Source organism: Silurus meridionalis, chromosome 2 (genome assembly GCF_014805685.1).
Source record: "Silurus meridionalis isolate SWU-2019-XX chromosome 2, ASM1480568v1, whole genome shotgun sequence".
Classification (NCBI taxonomy): Eukaryota; Metazoa; Chordata; class Actinopteri; order Siluriformes; family Siluridae; genus Silurus; species Silurus meridionalis.
This window is the reverse complement of record NC_060885.1, coordinates 590,771-604,593: the sequence shown is the minus strand read 5'-3', so window position 1 is coordinate 604,593 and position 13,823 is coordinate 590,771. Positions and strand designations below refer to the sequence as shown.

The following is a 13,823-nucleotide window of genomic DNA, read 5'->3' as shown; positions in this document are numbered from 1 at the left end:
GGGTGTAAGTGCCATCCCTAAGCTCTGGGTTTTCTGGCATGATGATATTTTTGATTGTGAATGTAATGTTAACCACAAGGAAGGTGTCTGAAATCTCTGTGGAATAAATCACATGTGCTTCATTATAATTGAGGAGTTTCAGATTGCATTAGAAATAGAAAATTAACTTAATGAAGTTAAGTGAATTAAAAACTAAAATTACTGTTATAGCTGGAGCTCAGCACTGTTAGAGAATCAGAGAAGTTTACAGAATTATTCAAGTTCTTTATATCTGCAAAAGAACTGGGAACAGAAGTGTAGTTTTCGAACACCATCCTGATGTTGACCACAGCTGATCCATCGCTAGAGACACAAACAGGAACAAGTTATAAATTCATAATTGACCTTAATGGAAATATAAATCTTCCTTAAATACGATACAAGAAATAAATCGTACATTGTGGTTGGAGATCCTGGAGAAGTCTGTACCAGCGTAGTAGTTGGAGTAAGTGTTGGAGATGTGTCTACAAGAGAAGAATGTTAGTTACAGTGTGATTTAATAGAACATTCATAAGTTCAGAATCATTAGCAAGAGGAAATACAGATAGTTCTGTAGAGTGAGGTGAACAAAATGTGGTGTAACCTACCGTTCTCAGGCTGACTGAGGAAGCTTTGTAAACTGTATTCCATGTAACCAGTAACTTGATCCCTAAACTCCTATAATGAAGAGAAAGCAATAATGTCATGGTCCAAATGACTTCACAATAGGAATTTCACAGATTAAATGTCAGAACTGCAATCTTCTGCAGGAACTTACAGGAAATTGTAGGTAATGGGTTCAACTAGCTGTGCCTCTGTAAGATAATTTATCTGTGGAGAACAAACAGAATAATATTTTTTATAACATCCCAGGCCAATACAAGTAAGAAAACATTTATAACAAATACAATTGCACAGCATCAGGCTTCAGACATGAGGAACTGGCTTTTTAATCTTGCATCTGGGATTGTATGAAATAACTGATGAAGATGTGACAATAAAATAAGTTGTTTCTTAGACAAAAGTCTGTGACAATTTATGCTGAGGTAAAAAATTGGTTGGAGATCAAAATAAATTGTGATCAGAGGAATATTATCTGTAACATGGTGCTAGACACTCACAGCGTTGTTGATGATGTTCTTCATTTGGGTGTAAGTGCCATCCCTAAGCTCTGGGTTTTCTGGCATGATGATATTTTTGATTGTGAATGTAATGTTAACCACAAGGAAGGTGTCTGAAATCTCTGTGGAATAAATGAAATGTGTTTCTGTAAGATGGAGTTACAGATTGCATTAAAAAGCAACAATAAATTATGTTGAAATGTACTGCGTGAAATAAATTAGAACATACTCTCGTAACTGTAGTCCAGAACTCCTAGAGGCTCAGCGAGGTTTGGGAATGCAGACAGCAACAGAATCTGCATTAAGCTCAAAGCCTCACTGACATTTTGGCGTGGATATTTTATCATGCTTTTGATCATTCCGGGGAGCACATTCTCAATGGTACCAGGTGAGGACACGTTGAACACCAGCTTGGTTTGAATTACAGCTGATCCAATTCTACAGAGGTAAAACCATGAAAAAATCTGTTAAAAATCATCAAACTACAGATGCATGTGTGAAATGTGCAATACAAAATGTTGATATAAGAAATAAATCGTACATTGTGGTTGGAGATCCTGGAGAAGTCTGTACCAGAGTAGTAGTTGGAGTAAGTGTTGGAGATGTGTCTACAAGAGAAGAATGTTAGTTACAGTGTGATTTAATAGAACATTCATAAGTTCAGAATCATTAGCAAGACGTGTGATGAAGGGACGCCAGCATGCCCTCTACAGGATCAATGCTCCAAAAATAACTGAACTGTGATCAAAATGTGGTGTAACCTACCGTTCTCAGGCTGACTGAGGAAGCTTTGTAAACTGTATTCCATGTAACCAGTAACTTGATCCCCTAAACTCCTATAATGAAGAGAAAGCAATAATGTCATGGTCCAAATGACTTCACAATAAGAATTTCACAGAGTAAATGTCAGAACTGCAATCTTCTGCAGGAACTTACTTGAAGTTGTAGGAAGTGAGTTCCACTGGACGCTGCGTCCCAGAATTATTTAGAACTGTGTTTACCTGGAAAAACAATCAAGACATTAAATGTATGATATTAAGTGTCCAGGTGAATCAGAGGAAGATAATCTGCTAACACATGGTGATGGTCACTCACAGTGTCATTGATGAGGACCTTCACTTGGGTGTAGGTGTCGTTCCTCAGGGCAGGATCCTCCGGCATGCTGATGCTACTGATGCTGAATGTAACGAGAACTGCGAAGGAGGTGTTTGAAATCGCTGTGGATAAAAAGAAATGTGCTTCAGTATGATGGAGTTACAGATTTCATTAGCAATGGACACTGGTGCTTCCAGCATTAAGGCTCTGGGTTACTGATCAAAATGCCTGGGCTTCAAACCGTAGTACCGACAAGCTGCCACTGTTGTGCTTTGAACATGGCTTTTTAACCCTATCTGCTAGAGGGGTGCTGTATCATGGCTGATCCTGTGCTCCAAATCCAGCTTCTTAACATGCTGAGATATGCAACAACCTAATGCTCTTCCTCTCAGGAGTCATTACAGTATATCTGTGTATCAGTGAATTGTTCAGGTTCGATAAGAAAGGAGAACGTACGTTCGTAGGTGACGTTCTGCACTGTTACAGAGTTGGGGAATTTTGAGAGTGTGGAGTTCAGCATGGCTTTGAAATCACTCAGGACGACATCCCCACTAGGAACAGAAATGGTGTTGTGGAACACCATCCTGACGTTGACCACAGCTGATCCATCGCTAGAGAGACACAAACAGCCACAAGTTATAAATTCATAATTGACCTTAATGGAAATATAAATCTTCCTTAAATACGATACAAGAAATAAATCGTACATTGTGGTTGGAGATCCTGGAGAAGTCTGTACCAGAGTAGTAGTTGGAGTAAGTGTTGGAGATGTGTCTACAAGAGAAGAATGTTAGTTACAGTGTGATTTAATAGAACATTCATAAGTTCAGAATCATTAGCAAGACGTGTGACCAACTGACGCCAGCATGCCCTCTACAGGAACAACGGTCTGAATACGACTGTTTGTGTGGTGCTGAACGGACAGCGGCAGTTCAGCACCGGTGTTGTGGAAAGTCAATAAACCACGCGTGAGAAGGGCAGGGCAGAGTAATGAGACACGGCTGGAGCCTGAACAGGAGTACGGCTGCTCCTCAATTTCCTTGAGGAGATCAATGTGTATAAAAGGAAGCCGTGGTGCCTGCAGAAGGGAGCACGATTCTGACTCCACTAATTGAACATATCTCTTTGTTCTCCCTCACAGGCAGAAGCACCTGTAAGCGAGGACGAGGACATCCACCAAAACTCAAGTCTGTCCTCTGCCTCAAACTGCCCCCCTCCTGGTCCCTCAGCCATCCTTCCTTTTACCACGAGACCGAAGATGCCGAGGACACACCCCACTATCTCTCTCTTACACACACTAACGCACACAACCACACACACACTCACCCACGTTCACCCCACCACAAAAATCCCAATAAACCCTTGTGTGAGCACTACTTCACTTTTCCGCATCCTTGTGTTCAGTTTGAGGCAGTGGCGAGGCACTACAGAGGAAATACAGATAGTTCTGTAGAGTGAGGTGAACAAAATGTGGTGTAACCTACCGTTTTCAGGCTGACTGAGGAAGCTTTGTAAACTGTATTCCATGTAACCAGTAACTTGATCCCCTAAACTCCTATAATGAAGAGAAAGCAATAATGTCATGGTCCAAATGACTTCACAATAGGAATTTCACAGATTAAATGTCAGAACTGCAATCTTCTGCAGGAACTTACTTGAAGTTGTAGGAAGTGAGTTCCACTGGACGCTGCGTCCCAGAATTATTTAGAACTGTGTTTACCTGGAAAAACAATCAAGACATTAAATGTATGATATTAAGTGTCCAGGTGAATCAGAGGAAGATAATCTGCTAACACATGGTGATGGTCACTCACAGTGTCATTGATGAGGACCTTCACTTGGGTGTAGGTGTCGTTCCTCAGGGCAGGATCCTCCGGCATGCTGATGCTACTGATGCTGAATGTAACGAGAACTACGAAGGAGGTGTTTGAAATCGCTGTGGATAAAAAGAAATGTGCTTCAGTATGATGGAGTTACAGATTTCATTAGCAATGGACACTGGTGCTTCCAGCATTAAGGCTCTGGGTTACTGATCAAAATGCCTGGGCTTCAAAACGTAGTACCGACAAGCTGCCACTGTTGTGCTTTGAACATGGCTTTTTAACCCTATCTGCTAGAGGGGTGCTGTATCATGGCTGATCCTGTGCTCCAAATCCAGCTTCTTAACATGCTGAGATATGCAACAACCTAATGCTCTTCCTCTCAGGAGTCATTACAGTATATCTGTGTATCAGTGAATTGTTCAGGTTCGATAAGAAAGGAGAACGTACGTTCGTAGGTGACGTTCTGCACTGTTACAGAGTTGGGGAATTTTGAGAGTGTGGAGTTCAGCATGGCTTTGAAATCACTCAGGACGACATCCCCACTAGGAACAGAAATGGTGTTGTGGAACACCATCCTGACGTTGACCACAGCTGATCCATCGCTAGAGAGACACAAAAAGCCACAAGTTATAAATTCATAATTGACCTTAATGGAAATATAAATCTTCCTTAAATACGATACAAGAAATAAATCGTACATTGTGGTTGGAGATCCTGGAGAAGTCTGTACCAGCGTAGTAGTTGGAGTAAGTGTTGGAGATGTGTCTACAAGAGAAGAATGTTAGTTACAGTGTGATTTAATAGAACATTCATAAGTTAAGAATCATTAGCAAGACGTGTGACCAACTGACGCCAGCATGCCCTCTACAGGAACAACGGTCTGAAAACGACATGTTGATGTTGATGTTTGCATGGTGCTGAACGGACAGCGGCAGTTCAGCACCGGTGTTGTGGAAAGTCAATAAACCACACGTGAGAAGGGCAGGGCAGAGTAATGAGACACGGCTGGAGCCTGAACAGGAGTACGGCTGCTCCTCAATTTCCTTGAGGAGATCGATGTGTATAAAAGGAAGCCGTGGTGCCTGCAGAAGGGAGCGCGATTCTGACTCCACTAATTGAACATATCTCTTTGTTCTCCCTCACAGGCAGAAGCACCTGTAAGCGAGGACGAGGACATCCACCAAAACTCAAGTCTGTCCTCTGCCTCAAACTGCTCCCCTCCTGGTCCCTCAGCCATCCTTCCTTTTACCACGAGACTGAAGATGCCGAGGACACACCCCACTATCTCTCTCTTACACACACTAACGCACACAACCACACACACACTCACCCACGTTCACCCCACCACAAAAATCCCAATAAGCCCTTGTGTGAGCACTACTTCACTTTTCCGCATCCTTGTGTTCAGTTTGAGGCAGTGGCGAGGCACTACAGAGGAAATACAGATAGTTCTGTAGAGTGAGGTGAACAAAATGTGGTGTAACCTACCGTTCTCAGGCTGACTGAGGAGGCTTTGTAAACTGTATTCCATGTAACCAGTAACTTGATCCCCTAAACTCCTATAATGAAGAGAAAGCAATAATGTCATGGTCCAAATGACTTCACAATAGGAATTTCACAGATTAAATTTTAGAACTGCAATCTTCTGCAGGAACTTACTTGAAGTTGTAGGAAGTGAGTTCCACTGGACGCTGCGTCCCAGAATTATTTAGAACTGTGTTTACCTGGAAAAACAATCAAGATATTAAATGTATGATATTAAGTGTCCAGGTGAATCAGAGGAAGATAATCTGCTAACACATGGTGATGGTCACTCACAGTGTCATTGATGAGGACCTTCACTTGGGTGTAGGTGTCGTTCCTCAGGGCAGGATCCTCCGGCATGCTGATGCTACTGATGCTGAATGTAACGAGAACTGCGAAGGAGGTGTTTGAAATCGCTGTGGATAAAAAGAAATGTGCTTCAGTATGATGGAGTTACAGATTTCATTAGCAATGGACACTGGTGCTTCCAGCATTAAGGCTCTGGGTTACTGATCAAAATGCCTGGGCTTCAAAACGTAGTACCGACAAGCTGCCACTGTTGTGCTTTGAACATGGCTTTTTAACCCTATCTGCTAGAGGGGTGCTGTATCATGGCTGATCCTGTGCTCCAAATCCAGCTTCTTAACATGCTGAGATATGCAACAACCTAATGCTTTCCATCTCAGGAGTCATTACAGTATATCTGTGTATCAGTGAATTGTTCAGGTTCGATAAGAAAGGAGAACGTACGTTCGTAGGTGACGTTCTGCACTGTTACAGAGTTGGGGAATTTTGATAGTGTGGAGTTCAGCATGGCTTTGAAATCACTCAGGACGACATCCTCACTAGAAACAGAAGTGGAGTTGTGGAACACCATCCTGACGTTGACCACAGCTGATCCATCGCTAGAGAGACACAAAAAGCCACAAGTTATAAATTCATAATTGACCTTAATGGAAATATAAATCTTCCTTAAATACGATACAAGAAATAAATCTTACATTATGGTTGGAGATCCTGGAGAAGTCTGTACCAGAGTAGTAGTTGGAGTAAGTGTTGGAGATGTGTCTACAAGAGAAGAATGTTAGTTACAGTGTGATTTAATAAAACATTCATAAGTTAAGAATCATTAGCAAGAGGAAATACAGATAGTTTTGTAGAGTGAGGTGATCAAAATGTGGTGTAACCTACCGTTCTCAGGCTGATGGAGGCAGCCTTCTAAACTGTATATAATGTGACCAGTAACTTGATCCCCTGAACTCCTATTATTCAGAGAAACCAATATTATTGTACAAATGACTTCACAATATGAATTTCAGAGTAAATGTCAGAACTGCAATCTTCTGCAGGAACTTACATAAAGTTGTAGGTAGTAGATTCCACTGAAGGTGCACCAGAATCATTTAGAAGTGTGTTTACCTGGAAGAAAAACCATAACGTTACATTTATTTTAAAGTGTCAAGCCAAGTTGACTTTTATTGTTATTTAAACTATTTACGGTGTGGTACAAATTCAAATAAAACATTTCATACAAATAATAATGAATTTTTAAAAGTATAAAGTATATACACATATTTAAGTATAATTATAAAGTATGAAAATAAGATTCAGAATAATATAATATAATAATAATAATATATATATATATATATGTACATAAAAAAAGAAAAAAGAAGACAAAAAATATATATGTATGTACACATGGATTTTACAGAAAAAATCTTTGCTAAAACTGAAATAGCTTTCACCTTGGATCTGTGATCAGATGAAATGATCCCAGACAACAAAGGAATTCTGGGCTTTTTTCTATTTTCTATCTTAATTCTATCTCTTCCTCTTCTTTTCTACTTCTGACTAAGTTTTATAGTAGCCCACAGAACTGTCTGTTAAATAATTGTGAAATTCTGCACTTTGATTCGACAGGCTCTAAAGAACATTCTTAATAAATCTGGACTAAATGCTGCCAATGTGCTAACTGAGGAACTGATGTTCTTACTCCACCATGAGGTGAAATTTAGGTCTGATTTTGGAACACTTTTATGGTTATCACTTTTGAACTGTCTTGGCAGAATGTAAATCTGGAAATGCCTGGATGATCTGGTTAAGTCAAATTTAACACATCCTCTGTCCCTAATTTGATGTTCCACCATCTTGGTTTTGATGAAAAACTATTTTTTCACTTTTCTTCCAAAAGATTTTGCTCAGTTGTCACCACTGTTGTGCTTTATCATCTCAAAAGAATTTTCAGCAAATGTATCAGAGAAAATCTAATATTTCAGAGGGTTTGCTCTCAATCAACAAAGCAGCCTGACTTCAAAACCAACAGACCAGATGTGAGAGGGGATCTCAGCAATGACTTTGTACACATGCACAGAACTTAGTACTTATCTTCAGGACCTGGTATGAGGATATTTAGCTAATTTTGTGGTTGTCATCTACTGATCAGAAGTCATTTTAACATAATCAAAATGTTTTAATTAAATTGTGCATTGAATCTTTGTTTAGTCTTCAGCTGATTTGACTCTTAACACCTTGACACCCTGCTGACCGCTAGTTCATCTACACCTTTCCTCCTTAATAAACTGCAGTAAACTGCAGCCCTGTTCATGATCAAAATATACACATCATGAGTGATACTTCAAATAATTTCCTTTGCCTAAAGGCATGGCTCTGTGTTCCTGTGATTGTATGAGCAACAATTGTAGTGTGTCTATAAATGTGCATCGTTATGATTGAGTGCTTGGACTTTAAATATGCTGCATATTGTTTTAATTGTTGTTTAAATGAATACTGAAATGTTTCCACACCGAAGCTGAGTTTCTGGTTATTTATGAGGTAATAAATGAGGAAAAAGAAATTGCAGTCAGAGGAAGATAATCTGCTAACACATGGTGATGGTACACTCACAGTTTTATTGATGATGCTCTCCAAATGAATGTAGGTGTCATTCCTGAGGTCAGGGTTCTTCGGCATACTGATGTTATTGATGCTGAATATAATTTTTACAGTGAAGGAGGTGTTGAAATCTCTGTGGATAAATAAAATAGGCTTCAGTGTGATGACGCTACAGATTTCATTAAAAAAGAACAGTTAAATGTTTAAAGGTAAATGTATTGGACAATAAGAAAAGAGAATGTACCTCCATAGGTGTAAAATATCACTGTGACTGAGTCAGTGGGGTTTGTGGGAGCAGATTGCAGCAGAGCTTCAATGTCCCTGAGGACCGAACACTCACTAGGAACAGTGCTAGAGTTGCTGAACACCAACTCTACATAGAACGAAACTGATCCATCGCTGAAGAAACACAAAAATGTACACATTTATTAAATAAATAATAAAAAATCGAGATCTGCCTTTAATATGAGATAAAGAAATGCCTCATACATTGTAGTTGCAGATTCTGAAGACGTCTCCTCCTGAGGAGTAGTTGGAGAAGGTGTTGGAGATGTGTCTACAAGAGAAGAATGTTATTTACAGTGTGATTGAATAAAAAATTCATAAGTTCAGAATCATTAGCAAGAGGAAATACAGATTTGAAGAGGGAAGTGAACAAATTGGTTCTATTGGTGGATTTGAACATAAAAAAGATCAATTGTTAATGAATAAATAGAAGTTATACAGTTTAAGAACACTGTAGTACTAAATGTGTGGTATAACATACCAGTATCGTTTCCAGTCCCTTTATCCTGGATGTTATTCATATTATATACCATATAACCAATAATTTGACTTCCTGAGGTCCTGTTGAGAAAAGGAGAAAACGATGTCAGGAAACAAATTACTGCAAAACTTGCCTATTGTAGAACAGAAATCTCTAAAACTTAGACTTACATGAAGCTTGAGGTATTGGGTGCAAATGTTACTACATTAGTTCCAGTTAGAAGTGTGTTTACCTGTAGGAATAAATACCATTCATTGATGTACTGGATTTTATGATCAATTCCAGGCATCACTTCTGGTCAGAAATAAACATTTGGTATACACACAGTGATGTAGACTTACAGCGTTATTGACGATGGTCTTTGCTTGGACATAGGCATTGTTCCTCAGCTCAGGGTTCTCTGGATTGTTGATGTTACTGATGACAAATGTAATGTTAACTTCAAAGGAGGTGTTTGAAATGTCTGTGGAATAAATCACATGTGCTTCATTATAATTGAGGAGTTTCAGATTGCATTAGAAATAGAAAATTAACTTAATGAAGTTAAGTGAATTAAAAACTAAAATTACTGTTATAGCTGGAGCTCAGCACTGTTAGAGAATCAGAGAAGTTTACAGAATTATTCAAGTTCTTTATATCTGCAAAAGAACTGGGAACAGAAGTGTAGTTTTGAACACCATCCTGACGTAGACCACAGCTGATCCATCGCTAGAGAAACACAAAAAGACAGAATTTATAAATATATAACAGACATTAAACAACAGTGATTTTCCTTAAATACGTTATAAGAAATGACTCGTACATTATGGTTGGAGATTCTGGAGAAGTCTGTTCCAGACGTGTAGTTGGATTAAGTGTTGATCCATCACTAGAGTACAGAAAGAGCCAGAACTTATAAATGCATCACAGGAATCAATAGTAAAGCAAAATTTTCCTAAAATATGATATAAAGAAAATGTTAAATGCGTCGTGGTTGGAGATTCTGTAGACGGTTGCTTTAGGACCTTATTGTCTACATCAGAAGACATTTATTGACAGGTTAATTTAATAAATCACCCATAAGTTCAGATACACTGGCAGGAGGAAATACAGTTTTTATCAGAGCAAGGTTATTAAATTGTGGTGTAACCTACCATTTGCAGTCTGACTGGGGATTTGTTCAAAACTATATTCCATGTAGCCGTTAACTTGATCCCCTGAACTCCTATTATTCACAGAAAGCAATATTGTTATTGTACAAATGATTTCACAGTGAGATTTTCTTTTACATATTAATGTCAGAACTGCAATCTTCTGCAGGAACTTACAGGAAATTGTAGGTAATGGGTTCAACTAGCTGTGCCTCTGTAAGATAATTTATCTGTGGAGAACAAACAGAATAATATTTTTTATAACATCCCAGGCCAATACAAGTAAGAAAACATTTATAACAAATACAATTGCACAGCATCAGGCTTCAGACATGAGGAACTGGCTTTTTAATCTTGCATCTGGGATTGTATGAAATAACTGATGAAGATGTGACAATAAAATAAGTTGTTTCTTAGACAAAAGTCTGTGACAATTTATGCTGAGGTAAAAAATTGGTTGGAGATCAAAATAAATTGTGATCAGAGGAATATTATCTGTAACATGGTGCTAGACACTCACAGCGTTGTTGATGATGTTCTTCATTTGGGTGTAAGTGCCATCCCTAAGCTCTGGGTTTTCTGGCATGATGATATTTTTGATTGTGAATGTAATGTTAACCACAAGGAAGGTGTCTGAAATCTCTGTGGAATAAATGAAATGTGTTTCTGTAAGATGGAGTTACAGATTGCATTAAAAAGCAACAATAAATTATGTTGAAATGTACTGCGTGAAATAAATTAGAACATACTCTCGTAACTGTAGTCCAGAACTCCTAGAGGCTCAGCGAGGTTTGGGAATGCAGACAGCAACAGAATCTGGATATAACCGAGGATCGAAGCCTCACTGACATTTTGCCGTTTAGATTCTATCGTACTTTTGATAATTCTGGGGAGCACATTCTCAATGGTACCAGGTGAGGACACGTTGAACACCAGCTTGGTTTGAATTACAGCTGATCCAATTCTACAGAGGTAAAAACCATGAAAAAATCAGTTAAAAATCATTAAACTACAGATGCATGTGAGTAATGTGCAATACATGATGATATAAGAAACAATTATACATTGTGGTTGGAGATCCTGGAGAAGTCTGTACCAGAGGAGTAGTTGCAGAAGGTGTTGGAGATGTGTCTACAAGAGAAGAATGTTAGTTACAGTGTGATTTAATAGAACATTCATAAGTTCAGAATCATTAGTGTCCAAAAGCAGCTCCAGTCAGTCACTTCCACTAATTATTATTTATAGACCCCCAGGGCCCGACTCTGATTTTCTCATAGAATTTGCAGATTTCATCACAAATTTAGCAACTTCTTTACACAAAGCATTAATTATTGGTGACTTTAATATTGATTTTGATAATCAGGAAGACTCCTTAAGAGCAGCAGTTGTGTCCATTCTAGAGTCAGTAGAATTAATCAGAATGTTATAGGACCCACTCATAGTGGTGGACACACTCTCGATTTGTTGTTAACATTTAGATTAAAAATAAAAAATGTAGTCATAATTCCACAGTCTAAAGCTATTTCAGACCATTACCTCATCTCTTTAAAATCTGCCTCAGTCACTGCATTAGTACCTCACCACGTTACCGTGTTAAACACATTCACGTCAGCTACAGCAGCGCGTTTTATCAATAATCTTCCAGAAATTACGATATTTAATAGATCTCTGTCAGACCCCGCAGAGCTCAACTGGGCCACTGAATACCTAGAATCAACGTTACGTTACACTCTAGATGATGGAGCTCCCCTTAAGACCAAAATGATCAGGGAGAAAAAATCAGCACAGTGGTATAATGATCATACACACACCTTAAAACAGAACACTCGAATTAGAACGTAAATGGCGTCAAACAAAATGAACAGTATTTCAAATAGCATGGAAGGAGAATCTCCTGAGTTCTAGAAAATCTCTTAGTGCTGCTGATCAGCATATTTCTCCTCCCTCATAGAAAATAACAAGCAGAATCCTAGATTTTTATTCTGTACTGCAGCAAAATGAACAGGGAATAAAAGCACTGCACTCACATGCACACCATCAATAGGTAATAATGATTTTTTAATAATAAAGTAAAAAACATCAGGCAAGAAATCCAAACGGTTAAAATAAATCCAATCTATTTTATAAGTAACCCTGTAGACAGCAGTGTCATTATAACAGACCATCAATTACAAAGTTTTACTCCTATTCAAGAGAACAACTTCATTTCATTAATTTCCTCATCAAAATCATCAACCTGCATTCTCCATCCCTCACCTACAAGTTTCCTCAAACAGATCATTCCAGAGGAAATTGAACCTGTTTTAAAATAATAAACTCTTCCATTAGCACTGGTTTTGTACCTAAATCCTTCAAACTGCAGTATCAACCCTCTAATTAAGAAACCTGACCTTCACCCTGTCAGCTGTCCAACTACAGACCAATATCAAACCTCCTCTTTATCTCCAAGATTCTAGAAAATGTTGTAGCACAGCAGTTCTGCTCACATCTACTGAGGAACAACATTTATGAAACACCACTGATCATAATCTCCTGCTTGCTGGACTGGAGAACGTTGTTGGAATAAAGGGAACAGCTCTCTCTTGGCTCAGGTCTTATTTGACTGATCGCTATCAGTTTGTTGATGTAAATGGTGAGTTCTCCACACTCTCTGAAATAAAGTTTGGTGTTCCGCAAGGATCTGTCTTAGGCCCACTGCTTTTCTCTTTATATCTGCTGCCTCTGGTGAAATTATACATAAACATGGGATTCGCTTCCATTGCTATGCTGATGACACACAGCTGTATATTTCAGCAAAGCCAGATGAGAGAGATCAGCTTAACAATGTTGAGAAGTGTGTAAAGGACATTAGACAGTGGATGCTTAATAACTTTCTTCTGCTTAACTCAGATAAGATGGAAGTACTTTTACTAGGACCACATGCATCTAGAAGCAAACTTTCCAATTACGTAGCATCTCTGGATGGTGTTTCTGTCTCAGTGTGTACAGCAGTCAAAGACCTTGGTGTGATTATTGACCCGAGTCTTTCCTTTGAGTCTCACGTGAATAATATCACCAGGATCTCCTTCTTTCACCTTAGAAATATTGCTAAAATTAGAAATATGATGTCGTTACAGGATGCAGAAAAACTAGTAGATGCTTTTGTAACATCTAGATTAGACTACTGTAACGCTTTACTGTCTGGGTGTTGGAGTAAGTGCAGAAATAAGCTTCAGTTAGTTCAGAATGCAGCAGCAAGAGTCCTCACTAGATCTAGGAAATATGAGCACATCAGCCCTGTTTTAATTAGTCTACACTGCTCCCAATTACATCTCACACTGATTATAAAATACTACTACTGACGTATAAAGCACTTAACGCTCTCCCTTTTAGTTATGCTGCTACAGCGAGTCTTACCAGAGTCCAAACTGCACAGTGACATTAACTTTCATACAACAATAAGGAGTTTTAA

At 38.7% G+C, this 13,823-nt stretch overlaps 1 protein-coding gene and 1 long non-coding RNA gene across 2 annotated transcripts in view; both read right to left on the bottom strand.

Moving 5' to 3' along the window:
- Positions 1 to 305: 305 nt before the first annotated feature.
- Positions 306 to 695, bottom strand: LOC124394777. Its single transcript, XR_006927552.1, has 3 exons — positions 627 to 695; positions 437 to 503; positions 306 to 342 (listed from the first exon to the last, which is right to left on the bottom strand). It is a non-coding gene; the product is annotated as an uncharacterized LOC124394777 (long non-coding RNA).
- Positions 696 to 792: 97 nt separating this feature from the next.
- LOC124397032 (mucin-3A-like) overlaps positions 793 to 13,823 on the bottom strand; it is a 30,101-nt gene continuing 17,070 nt past the window's right edge. Inside the window, exons 22-46 of the mRNA XM_046866488.1 lie at positions 11,437 to 11,503; positions 11,122 to 11,336; positions 10,893 to 11,014; positions 10,550 to 10,602; positions 10,376 to 10,446; positions 10,209 to 10,254; positions 10,045 to 10,110; positions 6,332 to 6,486; positions 5,876 to 5,997; positions 5,717 to 5,781; positions 5,546 to 5,616; positions 4,756 to 4,822; positions 4,505 to 4,659; positions 4,049 to 4,170; positions 3,890 to 3,954; positions 3,719 to 3,789; positions 2,942 to 3,008; positions 2,691 to 2,845; positions 2,235 to 2,356; positions 2,076 to 2,140; positions 1,905 to 1,975; positions 1,681 to 1,747; positions 1,369 to 1,577; positions 1,140 to 1,261; positions 793 to 849 (exon numbers count right to left, since the gene is read on the bottom strand). Coding sequence (XP_046722444.1) covers positions 793 to 849; positions 1,140 to 1,261; positions 1,369 to 1,577; positions 1,681 to 1,747; positions 1,905 to 1,975; positions 2,076 to 2,140; positions 2,235 to 2,356; positions 2,691 to 2,845; positions 2,942 to 3,008; positions 3,719 to 3,789; positions 3,890 to 3,954; positions 4,049 to 4,170; positions 4,505 to 4,659; positions 4,756 to 4,822; positions 5,546 to 5,616; positions 5,717 to 5,781; positions 5,876 to 5,997; positions 6,332 to 6,486; positions 10,045 to 10,110; positions 10,209 to 10,254; positions 10,376 to 10,446; positions 10,550 to 10,602; positions 10,893 to 11,014; positions 11,122 to 11,336; positions 11,437 to 11,503 — 2,468 coding nt within the window. The remainder of the gene's footprint in view (positions 850 to 1,139; positions 1,262 to 1,368; positions 1,578 to 1,680; positions 1,748 to 1,904; positions 1,976 to 2,075; positions 2,141 to 2,234; positions 2,357 to 2,690; positions 2,846 to 2,941; positions 3,009 to 3,718; positions 3,790 to 3,889; positions 3,955 to 4,048; positions 4,171 to 4,504; positions 4,660 to 4,755; positions 4,823 to 5,545; positions 5,617 to 5,716; positions 5,782 to 5,875; positions 5,998 to 6,331; positions 6,487 to 10,044; positions 10,111 to 10,208; positions 10,255 to 10,375; positions 10,447 to 10,549; positions 10,603 to 10,892; positions 11,015 to 11,121; positions 11,337 to 11,436; positions 11,504 to 13,823) is intronic.